The following is a 21,823-nucleotide window of genomic DNA, read 5'->3' as shown; positions in this document are numbered from 1 at the left end:
TTTATCTAAAGCTTTTCTTTAAAATATGTATATTCTGGGAAACATCCTAAACAATGAGAAAAGGAACTGTTGTCATGCAGTTTGCCATCAGTGCATCTACAGCATTCATTATACTGTGTTCCAGCTAAGCAGGCCACGCTGCTTACGCCTAAAGAATCCTGTATTAGTCTATCAATCTTTGGATGGGCAATGGGCTTTCAGTGATGGATAGGAAGAGTTATGTTTTGGACTTCCTGTTTGTTTGGGAGATGTGAGGAGAATGAGGACCCCGATTTATATTTCTGTCAGAGCTACTTGGCCCACCGACACTGAAGCTACCCCCTCCCTAGCTACCAGAGAGCGAGCAGCATCCTGCCTTTGGCAGGCTGGGGCAGAATTACTCGTTTCAGATGTAGGCAGTAGGTGGTGGTGCGGACGGGTTTTGATCTCAAAGCCTGTAGATAACTACCCCTTGACCAAAAGTCAAAGGGGAAAAGGGAGAGTTCAGCATCAGGAGCAAACTGTAGCCTAGTCCATAGCTCCAGACCTGTTGCAGTTGATTATATTTGCATAGGTTTGCATTTGCATTGGAACTGCTTTGCGGGGAGGGAAGAAGGCAAGAAGCTGGTAGTAGTATGATAAACGTGGCTCTCTGCTTGCTAGCACTGGGCTATTAGAATAAATAAGGAGGAATCATAGGCACTACTATAAAAAAAAAAAGGGAAAATTGTTTTGATCGTTAAATTGTGACACACGAAGCAAGAATTGCACTGTTGCAATTTAATCTTGCATTTAATTTGAGATAAAAATAGCTTTCTGTTTCGCATACGTCCTAACTGCCTTCGTTAGGCTTAAAACAGGTCTGTGGAGCTGCCCCGTCGCCTTTCGCTTTCCCGCCGGTTTTCCCGCGGAGGCCCCGCGGCCGGCGCCAGCGCTGTGCCCGGCCGCGGCGGCGTTGGCGGCGAGCGGCAGGTGGCGCTGCGCGCCCAGGGACGGCGGCGGCGGCGGCGGCGCTGCTCCGGGCCGCGCTGCCGCCGCCGCGGGGCCTGCTGCTGCCTGAATTATTTTCAGTTTCTACAGCGGTGCTCTTTTGAATGGTTTCAATAAAATTTTATAGCCATCATTTGAAAAATAGTAGGATTATTGTGATTTGTGCTGCCTAGCAGAAAATAATTCTCTGTGGCAGGGACGTAGTCGGGGTTAGCTCTCCCCGTGCTTCCTCTCCTCAGGGAGCTCACACAGGCGTGCTTGTTCTTAGGGGCGATTTTGGCTTGCCAGGGGAAACTGGTATTTGAAAATTGATATCATTTTTTCTAAAAGAATTTGACTCATCATAGTTTTGCATGACATCGTATCTATATTTTTTCTGGCCCCAAGCTCAGCCATTGCCTACGCCGTACCACAGATGGTTCAGGTCACCTACCTGTTGTGGGCACTCTGTCTGCATGTGGCAGGTACCAGTCAGATGCTGTGTGTTTTGGGTTTCTGAAAGCCTGGTGCTGGAGAGTTTCCACAGATAAATGTGAAGGAACAACTACTGAAACACACAAACGTTTTATGAGAGGACAGAAATAATCATTGCTGATAGTTGTTTCTGAGCGCGGCTCTGAAGGCGTACGGACATCGAATACTGTAGGCAGATGTTATATATATCTCTCTTCGTAAAATACATGACGCATATACAAGAGAGCGCCTTTCTTCATTTTTTGTGCTTACCATATCACCTTGTCTCTCAAGGACAGCACATTGCTAAAATGCAGGCAGAGATTTATTGGAGGAACTAGAAGCACTTTACTCCTCCTTCTCCTCTCCCCATCAGCTCACATCTCCCACTCCTCTGCCAGTTTGGCATCTCTTATGCTCTCCAGCTCTTGCACAGCTCGTGTAACTTTTTCTGCTCTAAGATGGAAAAAAAAAAGCAGTGCTTTGTGGGAGCCAGGGCAACGTCATATCCCTTATTCACTGCCCCCCTCTGTCCCAGGGCTTGACGTGGGGACCATAGCCCTTGTTGCACGACCTGCTGCATGAGAGGAGGTGCAGCTGCCTGCATTGCTTACCCCAGGGTGGAGACATGTGATCCAGTGGGCTGTTTCCCGTCTTCCTCCCCCCTCTCTGAATTGCCCCAGCAAACAGTCTGGGCCAGCATGGCTCTACCACTGTGAAGTGTGGCTTCTGCTAGCTGTGAATTATTGTCACTGCACTTTGCACAACACAGCTATATCCCAACAGCTCAAAGGCCTAATTCTGTGTTGGTTGGAATTCCAGCTGCTTGTGGCACTTCTGAGAAAGGGGCTTGGGCTCCTAAGTGACTCAGGAATTTCTGAAAATTTTATCCTGAGCTTGTTTTCAGCTCTCCAAACCAGCCAGTAACTACCTGAAATCATTCCATAAATACTGTGGTGAAAGTGAGATACTGAGCATGTATGCCGAGTTGTTATCTAAATGGAAATTAAAGTTCTCATAGGGTGGTAGAATCATAGTTAATAACTAATAATATAATCAGTGTTAGAGCTATGTTAACCTAGTCTTTGGATGCTTGTGTTAGATGGACACTCCTCTTCAAAGCTTGTTTTCAGGCTGGCTCTAAACATCATGGTCAGTTTATTCCATTAACTCTCTTGTTTTGCAGTGGATAAAACACTTTGGTAAAATTATCTGTACTTAATATGTGCCTCTGGTATCATCCAATCACATGAATTCAGGGATACTATTTTTAATCAGATAGTATAATTGCTATGAATCTTGCAGTAAATGGTGCCCCAGAGAAGACAGGAGCACCATTTGCATACCTCAGATGCAGTCAGAAATACTTCTATTCAATGCTGCACATTCCACCTCACCTACTGTTTGATTTCTTCTTTCCAAGTCTCATCTTATGTACCAAAACAGGAATCACAAGACCTGAGTTCTGACAAGTAGTTTCTTTCCTCAGTTTACCACAGTGTAACTTGTTAATATAGCTTCGTTCAGCACTTTTCTCAGCCAAGAGTGGTTGTGCTACACCTGGTCTTTCCAGTGCAAGATCTTCAGCTCAATTCTCATTATAATCTATATTCAGCTTTCCATACACATCTCATATCTTCTAAAACTTTGCTGGCTTTTCCATTGCATTGCATTCATGTAGATGTCTCATGTTGTCCTGTCCCAAAATGTCCCCTTAGATTATCCCCAGAAACACAGTTCTGCTCCTCATTTGTTAGAAGGCTGCTTGCTAATTATTGTTGTTCCTTGCATGCTTGCAAAAGGCAAAATTTTACTGTATGATACTCTCCTGGCTTAAAAAAAATAGAGCATACATTTTTCAGATTGCCATTCCACTAACAAATATGCTTTTCTTGTTCTTTCTTTTTTCTTATTTGGTAAGGGGTTTGTAAGCAAGCTGGATGAATTCATTCACTGGTTAAATGAAGCCATGGAAACAACAGAGAATTGGACTCCTCCTAAAGCAGAGACAGACAGCCTTAAACTGTACCTGGAGACACACTTGGTAGGACAAGATTATAATATGATTACTATCAGTAATTGAAGTGTTCTGCTATGCTTTTTATTTGATTATCATTTTTTAATTACTAGTGTGCATTTTTATTTTAATACAAGATTTTCAGCATTGCAGTTTATTTTAATGAAAATTCTAACAAATTATTTACTGTATTTGAAATATGTAGCTATAGCTTTTTAAAAATGAAATTAAAAACCAAAATTACATTGCAATTCAGAAATTATCTACAAAAATGAAAGAAAATGGTGATAAAAAAGGAGAAAGAATAATGGTAATTCTGCTGACCATTCTAGGATTTTTACTGCAATTGTTGTAATATTAAAAAAGCTCTTATTAGCAATGAATTATTCTTCTCTCTGCCACAGTTTTAGCCATAACACAGAGTCATTTAAATATAATATTTGAAATAATTATTTCAATCATTTCACTTGATATGCATTTCTGTCATGTAATTAATACAACTGTCACTAACCTTGTTCTTGTGCAAAAAGCCAAAACATTGGGTGGCAGTAGAAAACACTTGGATGAATAATCTTCTGAATATATTACAGGCTAGAATTATATATTGAGAAACATTTGATAAACCTCATGAGACTTTAACTGAATTCTTTCAAGAGCAATTTCTGGTTATAAGGAGGTGAAACAAAAGGCATGACTTAAACCAAATATTCAGTCCTCAAAACCAAAATTTTATGCCATAGGTGAAGAATAGAGATCAGTGTATGCTGTGCAGTGGGTAGATACCTTAATAGGTAAGCTATATTATCTGGCAGAAAGAGGGAGGGATTAAAAAACTAAGAAATTCCTCCTCCCCCTGCTCAAATCATAGGTTCTCGCCAGTATAAGCATTATTGAGAGCCATTGAGCTAGACACTAGCTGGATAAGGCAAAGCGTTAGCTGAACCCACATCAGCCCGCAAAACTCAGTCTTATTTCCAGGGTCTGACATGCAGATGGTGAAAAATTATTTGACACGCCCAGGAAATCTAATGATGCATTACAGGAAAAAAATGTTGTCCTAATCCCTACTGTAATACTGAAGCGACCGTCATTAAATTAATCATTTAAGTATACATTAACCAAATATGAAATGAAAACCCAACTCTCTTCAGAATTTCACCTATACAGCAGACTCTTTTGTGTCTTTTATTCTTAAAAATTTCTGCTCTAGTAGTGTCTAGAGACAGCAACCAGATTAAGTCTCCATTGTGGTAGTCTGTAAAATGCAGTATGAAGATTTTCATTTTTGCCTTACATTGCAGATTTTGGAATTTTTGCAAAGAGTTTGGATTTTTGTCTTTTACTGCACATATATGGTCCTGTGTGCCAGCATGGATTCCCGTTATGTCTGCAGGCGCTCTGAGGATACAGAGCACTTTGTGAGATCAGCCTGCAGAAAAGGCATTGGTCATTTCGATTTGTTTTCCTCTTACTCAACAACATGAAACTTTTGGAGAGATGATTTTTTATGAGTAGTTACAGTTTTTTCAATCTTGACTGAATAAAAAGAAACAGATATATACCTGTGCCATCCCAGGAACAGGGCAGCAACCAGGCTGGTGAGTCTCGGTCACAGTCAGATTCGTTTTCCCCATCTTCCACAGGGAAAGGCATTAACTTTTGCAGGCATATTACTTCCAACTTTGCCTGGTGGTTCTATAGGAGTTGAGGCTAAAGCCATCTATCAGAGTGGAATGTGGAGTAGTAGCCCAGAGGCAATTACTTCAGTGCTAGAGGTAGTCTGAATAAACAAACATGTGGGCATCTGTACAACTTCACTTTCCCTTGTAAGTACTTAGGCTCCCAGCTGTACTCTGTATCCCCACTGATAATTTTTTTCATTTTTGGTAAGAAAATCTTTCTGTTTTTCTAATTATGAGAGTGTACCTGAGATGTTGCATGTTTCATGATGACTATTTTATGAAGCAAGATGGGTATTTTTTTCCTGCTTTCCTTCTGTGAAGAAGTAAAATGTCTAAAGCACGCTGCGGTTTCAATTTGATGATAATATGATTATTTTTATAGTCTGTATGGTCAGTAAACGGTCATTGCACAACCTGCAAAAAAGAACCACAGTTGTGACTCTACTGCCTCATTTCTTCTTGGTTTTCAGACAACATATGCTATCGTGTTCCTTTCAACACAACAGAATCGAATGATTAAAATACAGAGCATTTTTATAATGAGAAGATAGAGTTATTTGTATTAATTATTGTCAACTTTTCACTGGTATTTGTCTGACAGAAATTCTAATCTGTGTTTAAACAGAAATATATGAACTTCAATTCACATTAAGCTCAATGTTAAAATTTCCCTTGATTGAGCGTTCTAAGTCAATGCCGATCAAGGGCTTTGTGAACGTACTTATACTGCTTGTTTTCTTCTTTTGCAAGTCAGACTTTACATGCTATCAGACTCTCTTGAGATCTGTTGAAGTAAATGGTTGCTTAGTATTTTATAAGGTTAAGTTCCAGATTTATGGGTTCATAGTACTGACACCAGTTGCAAACTAACCTGGAAAATAAAGGAGGAAAATGAGTTGGTTCTTCTTTATAAAGTGCATCTGCTTTAGCTAACTTCATAACTATGATTTCTCACTGGTATACATTCCCTGCTAATAGAAGGAGTGAAAACTCAGTGTAGATTAGTATTTTTATTTTTATTTTTATTAGTAGAGACAAGGCCTTAGCCTTTGGCACAAATTATTTTTCACCACCTGTGATATTGTTTTGTTGGAAATATGCTTGTTGCAATAACAAAATTAGTGCCGTAAAGCGAGAGTATTTTGCATTCATGAATTAAATCTCTGCTGTCACGATCTAGGAGGAGAAAATAAGCAAGCAGGAAAAAGAGAAAAATGTACTTACTCCCTTTCTTACTGGCTGAGAAAAGTCTTACAGAAGAGATAATGACAAGGTTATGAGCATCCCCCAAATTTTCCAATATGTAAAATTCTTGATTATCATTATAGAGGCCTAATACAAATGTAAAATATTGAATCCTAAAATCTGTCCTTTTAAAAATAGATACTCAGCTTCACTTTTCCAGAATGCAGATAACATACCTGCATAACATATCTGCATAACATGCAGATAAAAAAACCATTTTACAGTGAGGGTGGTCAAGCACGGGAACAGGCCCAGAGAGGTTGTAGTATTTCCATCTTTGGAGCTATTCATAATCCGACTGGACAATGTCCTGAGCAGCCTGTTCTGGCTGACAGTGCATTGAGCCAAGCTGTTGGACTAGACGATCTCCAGCAGTCTCCTCCAGCCTCAACTGTTCTGTGATTCTGAACTTGGTGAGAAATGGTGTACAGGCAGTCATGGACAGCATGTTTATTTAAAAAACAAACCCACCTTAATTTATTAGAATCTTTGCATGGAGTAATAATGCTTTTATGGGGAATCAAACCTCTCAGACAGGATGGCAAGGGGAGTCTCCGTTTCAGGCATTCTTGCAATGATATCTTCAGCTAAATAAGGTGGAACTCCCTGAACTGTTGTCTTGGTGAATTCTTGTATCTGGTCCAGCAAGACTGTCCGCCCAGGATGTTAATCACTACTTTGAAGCATACAAGTAGTGTCTATCAGTTGGTCTGGGCACAGCAAGAGCTTCCTGTGGCAATCTCCAGGCCTGTCTGAAAGTCCCACTTGGAGAGCTTCTGTAACAAATAGTGAAGTGCTTTGTTGTGAAGGTGGCTAGATGTTCAGGCATTCACCTTTTCTCGGTTTGGTCCATTGTCTGCAGTCAGCCCGTTACCTCATCTGTGCAGAGACTAGCTGGGGCCACCCAGGCAATTAATGACTAGGTTAATGACACAGCGGGTGTGCACACAGACACAGCCCTAACACCCAAATACACCACAATTACAATTAGTAGTAGTAACGATAGGACGAACTTGCATTTCATTCTTATATCACAGCTACAACATAAATTCCAGAGATTTTGCCACAGTGGGTAACCATACAATTTGATGAAGAATATGAAATTTTCTACAAGTAGATACGTAGTCTACACCTAGGGTGAGATGTGCCAAAATAGTCTTCAGCTTGGAGGGCAGTTTTCATTGCAAATTTTAAAACCAAGCCCCTTGATTTTTTGCAGAAGTAAAATCCACAGTTGCTTCATTTTAGATACACCAAAGCTTGAAGCTTCCAATTAAAATAAGTTCTCAGAGAACTTCGGAAGCTACTAACAGTGGATAAAATTATTCTTTCAATTTTACTGGTCTTCACCACTATGTAACATCAGTGAAACTGGTTTGGGAGCTGTGGGATTCCTGTTTTGGTGGTCTCTATGGGAGGGCTGATATGGGGCTGCCAACTCTGGAACTTCTGGCACCCCTGCAGCCAGCCTGACAAGTTGGCAGATGTTGAAAGCCCTAAGATATTTTAACAAAACTTTGGTGTTTTTCAACAAAAACCTACTTTGCCAGGAAGTCTTCAATCAGCCCTACCAGTGAAAAGAGTGAGGCAGGTGATGAGTTGTATGCAGTTTGGCTCAGATCACTTCCTAATGAAAAGAAAGATATCTTCACTGATCTTACCAAGAAGGAACTTCTGAAAAATTATTTCTCATTTGCTTTACCTGTTGTAGCTCTTCTTTTCCTGTTATGCTGATTTCTGCCCATCGACTTCCTAATCAAAATCAGCTATTAGCAGAATCTAAGCATGGTCTTGGTGGTATGCAAATCAGTGTTAATCAAAAACAGCATCCTGAAGCTAGCTTATGAACTAAAAGCATCTATCTGAATAATACTGCAGCACTTGTGAAACAAAATAGACTTTCTTACCAGTTCAACAAATAAGAATCCACCCTGTTGCTCTTCACCATTTTAGTTTACTGAAATGGACATTTTATTCCTCTTTACTCCTCATTGTTTTAGCAGAGCAAAGATGTAAGCAAGCAACTGAGGAAATGGGAAGGTCCACTGTTGGGGAAACTATAGATAAATGGCATTTTAAAGCAGTTACATTCACCGAGTTAAGAATTAATTAAAATAAGGCCTTAGAAATTTAGAATCAGTAGTCAGACATTTTCATTCTAACAATCTTATTAATATAACAGACTCTTGAAAATTTTTGTAAGATTAAAATTCTGAAACTTCTGAGTACTTTGAGGGAATATCAGAAAGATTTTGCTTTTTTTTTTTTTTTTGAGAAATGGGAGATTTTGCTGCTGCTTTTTTTCCCTCAAAAACAGAAGAATGGTCAGACTCCCAAGATGATGTACTTTCTTTCAAATGGGCTGTTGCCTCTTGCTGTTCTGAATAAGACTGTGGCCGTTACTTGCCTATGTTTAAATTTGCAGCTTGGAGGAGGACAAATGTTTTACTTTCTTCTTGTTGCAACTGTGGACATAAGCTATCCTTAGAAAAGATGGCAACTTTAAGTCCCCAACTGAATGAACATTTGTTTCCTGCTCCTTGAGGAACATCGGTCTCCTGTTCCTTAAGACAGCCAAAAGAGGCATTGTTTTTCATTCATGGAAAGAATGGGAGGTGATGGTCTCCTTGAAAACAATTAATTGTTCACATCTAGTTCTGTTTTTGTTTTATTTTGTTTTTTCTTAGCCAAAAATTTATTTTCAGTTTACTTGAAACCAGAATAGCAAGTCGTGCTTTTGATGCAAGGCGCTAGGATTGCATGGAGTCATTGCAGGACAAAGTGGTGTTTGGGTATGCTAAGTGATCGTTTCTGTGAATCGGAATTCCTTGGTTTCCTTTTTTAATACCTTTTATGATCCCCGAATGTATTTTTTACCCCAGTTTAATTCAAAGCACCTTAAAATGCTTTTTAGCCTAGATTTGTTCCATTATATTAACCTTCTCAATTACTAAATATATTTTACACGCTACAGTCTTAAAAATATCACAAAGAAAGTAGCACTTGTATTTCAAAACAAATTGTATAAGTTGATCGAGCCTTTACTTTTCTTCTGCACAGGAGGTTTAGATGTGCTCTCTTTTATAAAACCCAGTTCTTCAGATACAGGAGTTTTGAGAGTGTCATTATCTAAAGAGAAATGGAGTAAGGATTTTCATGTGTTCAATATAAATATTTCTGGCCACTTCATGGCTCAGCGCTTTCTTAGCTGTGAACAGAAAACACTTTCATACAGAAAATAGATTGTGTTTTCACCTTTAAGAGAAATCATGTTGGCATAGTAAGGATGGTGGTATGATTTCTCGTGATAATTGGTCATTGGTTTATAACAACTCTGCTATGTCTGAAAAAAAATCATTCTTATCTCCCATGTCAGTTTAGAGAAGAATTAAACACCCATTCTCTGTGAAAATAAGCTTAAATACACATGCCTTGGGCTAATCTACTGGCTGTTTTTGTGGTAGTGGTCGTAACAGTGACTTTCCTAAAGGTGTTAAAGCCTCTGAAATGGCTAAGTTATTTACTGCGCTTTTGTGTATGGCTGTTTCCAACGTCCGTGGCAGCCAAGTTAGATTTTTTCCTCGAAATACATAGAGTATCTGCAGGATGCTGCTGCTCAAGAGTGTGAGCAGTGCAAGCGGACTAATCCCTTGCTTCTCTGGGAACTTTGCTTTAAATCTGTTTAGCCTGTTGTTAGTTTGACTTTCTGAATTTTATGCCGTAATCTTGAAAGATCATTTTGTGTACACATGGGTTCCTAAATGTATATCATTTTATATAGGAAGCAGTCTACAGAATATACTAATCAGAAGTGTAAACTACAAATGGCAGATTTCAAATAACACAAGCAAACAACAGGATTTAGTAGGAAGTAAGAAATCAACATTAAAGAAAAGGAATGCATGTATGTTTTTGACTGTACTATTCTATAGCTTACAATACCTGTAAACTAAGTAACCTCTATATAAGTTTTTTCCATTTCTTGAGTTAAAGTGGCTGAGAACATCAAATGGGAATATTGCTGTCATTTAATGCATTAGGCTGTATCTGTATTATAGGCTGGAGCCAGAGTGTGTACAGTTGCCGACAGTGAGAAAAGTACAGGTTGCTAAACTGCTAGGACTGTCTTTTGAACTTCAAGTTCTTGTAATCCTTTTTTGATGACTAAATAAGAGAAAAATATATGCTGAGAAAATCCAGGTATATATCCTATTATTAACAGTACTGTTGTGTTGACCAGTACAGAAATGCTGCCCTTGAAAGATTTTTAAAGATCTAAAACCGTTTTCCATAAGCTCATGCCAAGAAGGGGAATTGACGCATGCCTTTCGTGTTTGTTTAAGGGCAAGGAGAGAGTCATGCGTGTCCTCCCAGCACTACAGAAATAGGAGATCTGTTAGGATGGAGATCTGTGATTAATATGTGTATCCTTTATGAAGGCTGCTACAAGCTATTGCTACAAAATCCCTCTGAGAAGCTTTATTTTTTGTTAAGCCTGTAGCATCAGCAATACTTTCTCAATAATTTTCCCACAGACCAAGAGCTTGAATACTGTTAAGAGTATCACTTTTTCTAAACCTGCTTTCCAGATTTGTGGATTTTCATTGGCTGGTTCAAGCCTCATCTGGCCTCCTTTCCTTTTCTTTGCTACCACCCTAAATTTAAACAGCCATACACAGGAAAGGGATAGGATCCCATAACAAAAGTTAACACTGTTGAGCCTATATATGTTATATTAGTTGTTCTTGTAATTTGCACATGCAGAGCACCCAAAGTGCCTTATTTAACAGGAGTGGTTTTGTTTCTTAGAACTAAAATGTTGGTGTTCTTGTTTGTTTATATCTGAATTGTGTATTTGTGGATCAGAGGATGTGCTCTGCAGTAGACAGTCCCAACTTTTTTCATTTTAAGAGCTTGGATGCTCTGAATGAAGGAGGCAAGAGCAAATCTTGTAAGATGGCCTGACTGTGAGCAGTTCTGGCTGCTATTTTAGAAAAACAACTGCTGTAGCTAACAACCTGGCCCAGATGTGGAACTACAGCTGTCGCTGGTCAGGGGAGAAGTTAAACCAGAGGCAAAAAACATGTCAGATTATTTGAGTAAATGAAGTTTCAGTCTTCCTGACACCATCCTGAAGTAACCCTGCTTCTTCTACTGAGGTAGAAAGGAGAATTATTTGTGACGTCCAAAATCTAAACGCTATCACTTCTGAGGATTTTGAAGTCTTTCGATCCATATGTACAGAAATATATTCCCTTTGACTGAAAAAATTTGATGTGTATGGAGAATATCTGTGTAGTTCTGGTTTCTAAATTCATGAAGTTTGAGGTTTGAATAAAGTAGAATTTTTAGTCATCGCTCTCCAGGATGCTTTTAGGCTAAAATTTATTGCTTTAGAAAAGGGAGTGATGAAGGTCACTAAAACATGTTTTACGTGCAAGAGTAAAGGGGATAGTAAGTTCCTCACTGTGTGTTAAATGCCTGATGTAGATTTGTTAGCAAGAAAGCCCAAACATTTCCATAGAACAGACTAAAACCCAGACTGTTCTGACTTCAGGAGGCATTTAAATCCATTTGAAGTTGTAGGTGAAGCTGGGCCAGGCAGGGAAACTTGATTTGGCAGTGTGAGGAATATTTGGTTCCCTACCCCCCCACCTGCCTCTGAGTCTCACCACCCAAAATTGTAGAAGTATCCCAAACCGTGGGCACTCTAATTTAAGCACTGTGAAAATTCCAGGGATTCCGCTGGGTCTGTGAGTCCCTGCACTGCAGTTGAATTTGTTTGCATTCGGTGGATTCAGCGTCTATCAGAATACAGTGAAATCAAACTGTTATTATAAAGTGTTTTGAATTAACCTGATTAGCAAATTTCAGTGAAAAAGTATTTCAGTGAAGATTATTCTGAATTAGAAGCTTTAGAGCAATTGTAGAAAATCACTATTAGAATGACAACTTGGTAATACTCTTTAATTTATCAACGTAACCACATTTGATGTGACTTTAAAAAAAACTTGTTTAGAAGTAATAATTATATATTATATATTGCTTATGTAAAAACTTTTAATTGTAATTTATATTTCTATTAAGAAGTGTGCTGTTGCTTGAAATTTTAGTATGCTAGTATGATCAGCATAGATGTAGTCTATAATTGTTTTTGAATGTGAAATGAAATTTATTTAAAAAAAATTCTGAGATTGGAAATCATTAGAAGATTGTAAGGCTAGGATTTCAAATGACAATCAAGCACATTTTAAACAGCATTTAAAGTATATTTGCTTTCACGTGCCTTCCAAGAGGTATGGTCAGTTCCTATGGGTTCTGTACTGTGTCTCTCAAGATGCATAATATCATTCACATCTTATGTACTAGAAATAATACAATTGCAGTCCATCTATGTTTTGATATTTGCAATGCCAAAGCTTTCCTCAGAAATATAGAAACTTCAGGGCATGAATGGGGGGTCTTGGTTGGTAAATTTTTTCTCTTCACATCTCTTAGTAATTTTGTTTTCATTTCTAATTCTACAGATGTATTGTGATAATAGTTTTGGATCTCAGATAATAGATTAATTTTGTAAAGGAGGTATTTTAATTCACCTTTAAATTTAAATAAAACACTATATCTGCAGACATATAGAAAGCAGATTATATCTGCCTTAGCTTCTCCTGAAGTTTTAATATAACTAACATTCTTCAAGGATTATTCTAAAACTATGTAATGTTATTTAGTGACAATCTGTGCTTTTCTGGTCTGTAAGTTAGTAAATTTATATTTAAATAATATCTGAGGGGGTTGCCCCATGAATTTATTTTTGGTTTGGAAACCTCTTTTCTCTTGACTGGCCTTTTTTTGCGTTTGGTAGGTGCACTTTAGTGAAATAGCTTTTTGGGGTCGCAGGTGTCCATGTGGCACAAGGCGTACCTAGAAATACATAGTGTCAGTAGACAAGTCTTCACTTATGCCATCTCACCATTCTTAGAGGAACTGAAGGCAGGATTTCACGTGTAAGATGCAATTTGTATACAGTCTCACTTAAGATATAACAAAGGATAGTAAGTCCCAATCCATAGTAGAAGCAACATATGTATTAATCTTGATGCCTTTTTCCCAAGGGGATAAAGGGGAGCAGGGAAGGTATTAAGTAAACATCTCAACTGCAAATGGTACAAGGATTCTGTCAATATTTGGCATCAGAGGAGGATGGAAGCAGTAGCAAAATGAAAATGGGACAGATAGAGCAGAGACACAGATTTCACAATTTGGAACACTATCTATGCTAACTGTTCAAGGTACAAAAAAGAAAAAGGAGTCCTAAGACTCTTACTTGTTCAGATTGTTTCCTGAGTATCTCAAGAAGACAAGAAATGATCAAGGACAGTTAGTCATGGTGGACGGGATGTGGAGCTCACCATGCTTCTGGCAACTTAATAATTGTTTTACTGTATAGCCATTTTGTCCATGTGCTTCTCTGACTGTGTTCTTCTGTCTCTTGGTAATAAATATACTGAGGCTCATTTTAGTAAGCCTCAAGTGAACATTTTTTGTTAACAGTGTAAAACAATGTTAATGTAAAATGCAGAGACAGTAGGAAAGAAAAATGTAGTAAAATACAGGAAAGATTTTTGCATAAGTTTACAAGGTGAATTATCTGCAAAAAAACCCACTATGATTTCTAAACTAAATGTGCAAAATACACCCTCTGGAGAGCTGGGAGGGAGGTAACTATCCTTTTTCTTCACACCTAAAAATATGCATTCAAAATTTGGCTAAATTGCCTAAGAGATAAGAAAGTGGAGGAGAGATGAGAAACAGAAATTGGTGGTCATAAAGTATTTAACGCGCGAGGAAAATTGTACTGTCCAAAGTTAAGTAACAAAGGAGAAAAACATTTGTTACCTAGTATCAAAATGACAGGAGTCATGACAGAGAGGAAATGGATGTGATGTTTTTTGCAAAAGTATAAATTACTGTAAAAGTACTAGGGATAGAGCCTACCCCTTTCTCTTTAGCACTGCTGGGCAGCCACACATCCTATGGCCCGTGAAAGACCTAGGCTACTGCCTTGTCAGCCCGTTACATTGCAGTCTTTAACCAGAGATTTTATCCGGTCTAGATTTAAAGGTCTCGGTCTCAAGGGATCAGGGCTTTCACTGTTTTGCTTAGATTATTACACAGTCTAAGGGATCTCACTGTCAGGGGAAATTTCCCTGGTAGTTATCTTAAAATTTCTTTTTTTTTTAAATTTAATTCCTTTAGTCCCATCTATTATATCCTCTTATAGTGTACTCTGTTAATAAGTTGTCTTTCTCCTTGGTTCAGATTCATGAAATGCAGGTAGACAGTGATGTCCCTTCTTCCTCTTAATCATCATTTAATCAGTCTTCTTTTGTTCTTATAAATCTTCCATCTGCCCATTCTGTCTTTAACATACTGTGTTTGCTTTTCACTAAGCTGCCACCAGCCTGTCTCTTCATAAACATGCTTAGTGCTCCCAGGCAAAAAAATACATCCAGGTCAAGTGAAAGTTGGAGAGTATGTATCAGTGACCAGATCAGAAAAATCACTCCAGGGATTGGTATAATTATCTCATTACCAAATGTTTTAAACAGAGATTGTTCACTTAGTATTACATTTAAAACAATGCTAAACATAGCAACACAAAGAAATGAATAGTTTGAGCATTCAAACCATCTTACCTCTGATCTACAGTAGTATAATGCCAGCATGAGATGATGATGAAGGGATTTCAGTACTGAGGTTCCTAGATTAGATTTATATCAATTTCAAAGACATCTTTAGATTATAATCTGGCATTGTTACATGACTGATTAAACATATACAGTGATATTGCTATTTTGCCCCTTTTATCTGCCCACAGATAGCAAGGCAAAAAATTATCCCCAGAGAAACCCAAGAACTTACTTTCTTTTAAAACTCTTCTCACTGTTTCAGTGGGTGGAAAACCACAGCTTCTTTCCATTAACTATTCAGTCTTTTTAAATATCTACCAGCTACCATTGATTGCAGAAGGAAATACTGTGTGGTTCTTCTAAGTAATGGCCTTACTGTGTTAGGCATTAGAAATACCCTTAGAAGCTGGTGATAAGAGGTCCTTTGGCCATCACTGCTGTAGACGCTGTGTGTCCTTAGTCTCATGGAAAGAAGAAAAAGACCCTTAGTGGGTGCTGCAGCTTCAGAGGAGGGTTTACTGTGTTTTCCTTAAACAGCAAAACTAGAACCCTGCTATTAAGGTAAAAATCAGCCTTGACTATGAATCTGCATAAGGCATCTCCGTAGTGCATCTGGTGTTGTGTTTAATGGGTGAAGTGTCACTCAGGTAGGAATATAGTTCAAAAGAAAAGAAATAATTATTCATATTAGTCTAAGTTTTATGGAGATCATGAATAAGGGAGACATCGACTGAAACCTTTTCTCATGTGACATTTAATTTCCAGGAAAATGTATCTAGTAACTCCTAATACTAAGTAAGCTCTATGTCCTTGATGAAATATCTGAATCTTTCCTAAATAAGGTATTTCTCAATTGTTAAAAAGTCAAATATTTTGGTAATGTATTTATAGATGTAATGTGTGATTATGCACTACTTCATAGAAGATAGGAATTGATAGCGATTGAGTTATATCTGCCCCAGTGAATCAGCAGGACCTAAACAGTTTTATGAGGGGATATTTAACACTCGCTAACGTAGAGGGTTAACAGAAATGCCGTGCTGTTCATACACGTCTGAAATTTTCTCAACGTCGTATTTTAGAGCTGTACTGCATTTTTATTATAACGTGCTGGTGGTTCAAATATTTTTTTCTGTTGCCCTGAAGGTAGTTTAGTTTGTGTTTAGATAGCTTCATATCCACAGTTTGCATCAGATAGAACAGCTCAGGTTTACTTCACAGTTTACAATCCAAATACGAACAGAAGTCCTATAATAATAATGAAATATCTTAGGAGACTGTAGAAATGTGTAGTGCTGGAATCATTTTTCCAATAAGCCATGCCAAATTATCAGCAAAAGTCTGTTTACACACCCATATGTATTAGTTCATTCTCTAAAATCACTGTCAATGTGACAGTTTGCACTGCATGGCCATTGCCACAATATCTAACTATTTTATAACTAAAAGGGCCACATGCTTAGCCAAAATATACATTAAACTTTACTTAAATACAGAAATCTATATTTTAGTAATATTGTGGTTTTATCCAAAAGTGCAAATGACTATTAGGAAATTTTAAATTAGGCTTTCCATTTCAAATTCTAAATACCATAGGTCACTTAGATAATTTTAATTGTCTGTATCATTGCTCTAAAAATATTTGCCTTAGAAAAAGTGATACTTTTCTCAGAAGTATTTAAGTACATCAAAAATGAACTGAAAGCAGGAAAATGAGACCTCAAGAGTACCTCAGAAACCCATGTGTGCTAATAGTATGACTGGCTGGGAAAATTAAAAATTCAGATACTTCTTTTAGTACAGAATTTTAGTCTGGCAATAGGTGTGAACTGCTGTGTCATTTAAACCAACCTATATCTGTATATACATTGTAGGTTCACTTGATTCCTAGTTGTTTATTAGTCTTTCAGAGATGCACAGTACACTGGAAATATTTACTTGGACACATCTTGAATTAAAAAAGAATGCCTATACAAAGTCTGTGTACCTACAGAAACAAAAATCTGTAATGATTGACTGTCTTTGCTGAAGATATGAATAAGTCAAGACCCAGGTTTTGTTTTACAATTATGAGGATTTATTAAGAACAGAGGGTTGTAAGACAGACAAAGATTTCATATCAGAGATTAATATGTACATACTTTAGAATACCTGTACAATACAAGTTTTCTAAATTTAACCATCTACAGCTGTAAAATAAATCCTCAGGGGAACTTAGACCAAATAATTTTTTCTTTTGCCCATTGTACGAATGAATAAGCTGTTAGGCAGAAGTTTGGATATGCTGTGAAATTTTTTTTTCTTGAAAATAGTGACATTTCGTATACCATTGGAGGAACAGCAAAAAAGTTTCCATGTGTTCAGAGCCCAATATAGATAAGTGGGTGCCATTATTTTTCCTGTGGAGGTTCTGGAGTATTCTGTGGTCTAATGGGTTCATCAGTTTCCTAAAAGTCGGGGGACATGTGGCTTCACTTTGAGCAGGCTGGCCTCCCTTTACCCCCTATCGTCAGTAGGAGTTAGCGCTCCCAGGGCTTAGTACTTAACTGCTTTTGAAGTCTGTATACCCGGTTCTCACACACGGTTCTATAGCCTTAATAAAATTGCATGATCCCTGCCTCTCTTTTCCTTTCTTGCTAAACAGGAACAGTATTTATTTGCAGGTGCATGACGACTGGGAAAAGTAGGTGTAGAGAGCTTTGTAAGGAAATATTTGCTTGTTGTAGCTGGTAAACTACATTATATAGACTGTAGTGCTAGGGATGACATTAATGTGTTGTTGAAAACCTGCTGTCAGGCCAATGCACATGCATTTTCCATAATATATATGTGCTCCTGTGTGATACTTAGCTAGCTTGGTAGCTGCAAAAGCACCTGGAAAAATGGCTTTGATTGATTGACTTCCTTCCTCTTCTCTTTTCCTCTGTTCAGATGCAAAGGCTCCATTCATTATCAAGGAAGAGGGGGAGGAGGGAAGCAGAGTTCTTGGGTCACACACTTGTAAAGTTACAATTTTCCAAATGGCAGAAGTAAGCAGTGGGGAATGTCCAAGGTGAAAGAGCATCTCTGTGCTTGACGGTCCTCCTCCATTCCAAATGTTTGCTACAGTTTTGTCCTTAGCTGTGCAAATTTGCATCTCTCCATTGTACACACATATAACACTTGTTACATTTTCAACCGTACCTGCCTTTTTTGTGTATCTCATTTTGAGTCACACAGGTGTGAGGAATTGTGGGCTTTGTCTTGCACTGGCAAAGGGCTGTCCTTTCCAGTGTTCCTCATCCCCTTTTTCCTTGTTCTTAGGATAATACCACCCATTCAAAAATGATATATAACTCTAATACCCAAACTGGTACTTCATTACACATCTGACAATTTCCTTGCTTCTGTTTGTATTTATACTATATGGATGGTTCCCTCCTTTTGCTGCCCATGTGTTGATGTGAGTTTATTTCTGCTAAATTTCATGCATGTTCACAGCGTTTGTGCCATGCATAATTTAACTATAAAATCGGAATTTTGCACAAGTAGAATATTGCTAGTCAAAACCCAAAAGTTTGGCCCCATCTTTATTCATCATATTTTACTTCTTCAGTTAACGTTATTACTGGTTAATAGGTGCACCTGAAAATCAGGCTGTATTGTAGTATGTGGTGCGTTATGTTAAATGAATCTTTTCTAGGACAGCAAGTCTCTTTTTTCCCTAATGAAAAAGAATACCTCATCTTTTCCAATTTTCCTATCAAATACATCCACATCATCTTGAGACACTGCCACATCCAGCTGCATCTATACTCAACATCAATTACGTGAAATTACACAACCTGCTGTCAGGTCCTTTAGGTTCTCTTTTGCTGCGTGAGGCGCACGCATGGTGCATTTCCTGTGAAGTGCGTGATTACAAACTATTCAGTACCAGCCTGTTTTAAGTAAACACTAAATTAAATATTGTCAGTGCTTGTTCAGACATGCTCTTGTGAAGGAAAAAGAACTTCTAGAATTGGGTTCATAGAACTCCGGATTTAAGAAAGAGCCAGACATAGACTGAGCGTTTTTGTTTGTTTTAAATTCTCTTGGCTGAATTTCAAGGTTTTCTTCCTTTCTGTTTTGTTCAACCTTTGCTTGTTCAACAGCTGATACAGAACGTTGCATTCAGATGCCCAGACATGGAAAATTGGGCTAGACAAAATGCTGAAGGTAGCAAAATTCCCATTTATTACTCTTTATTTGTATGCAGAATTCTCAAAAACACTCTGTCACTAAATGTCAGGTTCAGTGCTGCCTGAAAGACTGTAGGAGTCTGTCTGAGCAACGTGCCTCTTTCAGCTACGACAAAACCAGTAAAAGAACATCCTTCTATTACAGTTCTGGCAATGTTGTTTTCTTTTACGTCATTCAGTCTGACTACAGGAGTGAAAAAGGAAAGGAAATGGTGGCTTCCCTGAGAAATGAGGGCTTTTAAATATTTTGTGGTGTCTGCTGCTTAAGCACTGGAATAGTCAGTAGTATTTGGAGAAGTGCAAATCACTTCTGTAAAAAAACAAAAGCTACAAATGTGCACTAGCAAAGTCTCCTTTAATCTCTGCCAGTTAATTCATTCCCGAGAGAAGGCAAACCCCCGTTCTTCCAAGGGGTTGGATATAGTTTGCATTCCTTCCACAGAAATTTGAAAGAGAAAGAGAGTTGCATGTGTGTGTTCGGGCTGCACATGATTTACGATTAAGTATAGCAAGTACTTTTTCCTCTATAATATTTTGCTTCTCTTCCTTACATGCAAGAGAGAATTTCTGGTAAATAATTCTCAAATTTATCCAACTAAATTAACAGTGGTGTATGAGATGGCATAAGTTATGGTAGAACATGCCTCCAGTTTCTCTATTACCACCTTCTAATGCAATTTGTAAAAAAAAAAAAAAAAAACAATATTTGGAACAAACATTTAATCACCTTTAAAGCAGACAGCCCATGTAAACTAGTACAAATGTTAGTGCAAAAATTATGAAAAATACTTACTTTACAAATTGAGAATGCAGAGATGTAAAGTAGCTTGATTTGTTCTTTCAAAACGGATATGGGAGTTAACTCAGAAAAACTATATTAATAGATTTGTATGAGTGCACATAAGGCCAATATATTCAATGCTGTAATTTTTTTATGGTTTCATAAATAGTGCTATCACCAACATTTCAAAGAAATTTGAAAAAAGCAGAGCTCATATGTGATGGCATAAATTTAGTGTATTTTATAGAACACTGTTACTCCAGATATAGCCTATGGGTTGTGACTTTTCATAAAACCTAATGAATTTCTAGATTTGTCAGCTGTTTCAACACAGATGCACTTTGCTGATCTAATGGAAACATTTTGAGCCCAGATCCAAAATATCAATAGCTTTTAGTATCGCAAATTAGTTTGGCTATTGGGTAAATGGGGACGTGGTTGTTGATAAAAAGCAGCAAGTAATTTTATACGTGTGTTTTATGTTTAACTGCCTCTCCAATGTCTGATGCTGAGGTTTCTTTGTTTTTTCTTTTTTCTTTTTCTTTTTCTGCAGAGTTTTAAGTTGAACGTAGATAGCCACTGTGCTTTAAAAGAAGCTGTGGTGGAAGAAGGACGTCAACTTCTTGAGCTTATTGTATCTCACAAATCAGGTAAATCCTTCTGAAATATTGCAAGTCTTTATGTCTCCAGACTATTAAAGAATGAAGAAGCATTGCTGTAAATTACTGCATATATTCACTTCCTTATGTATTATTAATATTTACATTATCAGATTGACCTTCAAGATTTATAAATGTTTCATATGCTGCATACAATGCAGTGATACTTATAAAATGAAATACTGCCTGCAAATAGTCTGTTCATTTTATTTTGGTCTTGCTGCTCAGCTGAGTTTCAATTGAAATCACATCACTGAAAACTTCACACTGACATATTCTTTGATGTAGGTGCTATGGAAATAACATTGAGATAATGAATTAGGTTTTCAAATATATACATATATATTTTTTACGTATCCTACATGGGTGGTTGCATTGATAAAGCTTTATTTTGCCACTTAAACTAATTCTTACCTCAATTTTAATGTATTTATGAGGAATAGATTAAAATTAAAATTATATTTTTCCTTTTGTTTGGCTTGTTTTTTTCTGCAGAGGCCTTAAATTGAGGGGAGGGGGAGATAGATACTGATTTCCCTCTCTCTTTTCCCCCACCCCCATATTTTTAGATGTTAGCGTGACTTGTATGATAATAGGATTCTAATCAGCATAGTGTACTGCTACGGAAAGCCATCTTAATTTTGGCCTACTTAGCATGCTTTTCATCCAGGTTGAAGTTGTCCTTCGGTTTACGTTTTTATGATCATATTATACATTTTGGATCTGTTGTTTCACAGTGTCAGACACACTTCAGTAATGTGAAAGCTATGGGAAATCAGTGACTTACTTGTGTAGTTCCAAAAGAATAGAGAAGCTTTAGCAGGGAAGAGGGGTGCATGTCATCTTATATTTAGAAAATAATAATGTAAATAATATGTACAAGAGCTAGATGGAAGAAACATGTATGTGGGAGTTAATGACATGTTTAGAAGTAGAGACTAGATATTAGAGGGTGGGATTACCACAGCTTTCCTACTGTGTAGGAATCATTGTTTATGTGGAATTTTACTTTTTTGAAATTATCAGCTGAGGCATAATTAAAATTTAACGTGATGGCTAAAAGAAATGTTTTGACCCTATAGTATTGTTTGCAATATGAATAGTAGT

At 37.6% G+C, this 21,823-nt stretch overlaps 1 protein-coding gene across 3 annotated transcripts in view; it reads left to right on the top strand.

Annotated features, from left to right (window-relative positions):
- The window catches only part of AKAP6 (A-kinase anchoring protein 6), a 289,951-nt gene that overhangs the window by 125,887 nt on the left and 142,241 nt on the right, over positions 1–21,823 (top strand). For all 3 annotated transcript variants that reach the window (XM_026095076.2, XM_026095075.2, XM_026095073.2), the window contains exons 5-6: positions 3,344–3,466; positions 20,611–20,707. In XM_026095076.2, the coding sequence (XP_025950861.2) occupies positions 3,344–3,466; positions 20,611–20,707 (220 nt within the window). The remainder of the gene's footprint in view (positions 1–3,343; positions 3,467–20,610; positions 20,708–21,823) is intronic.

Source organism: Dromaius novaehollandiae, chromosome 5 (genome assembly GCF_036370855.1).
Source record: "Dromaius novaehollandiae isolate bDroNov1 chromosome 5, bDroNov1.hap1, whole genome shotgun sequence".
NCBI classification, from domain to species: domain Eukaryota; kingdom Metazoa; phylum Chordata; class Aves; order Casuariiformes; family Dromaiidae; genus Dromaius; species Dromaius novaehollandiae.
Note: the sequence above shows the minus strand (reverse complement) of the source record. Positions and strands in the feature narration are given on the sequence as shown.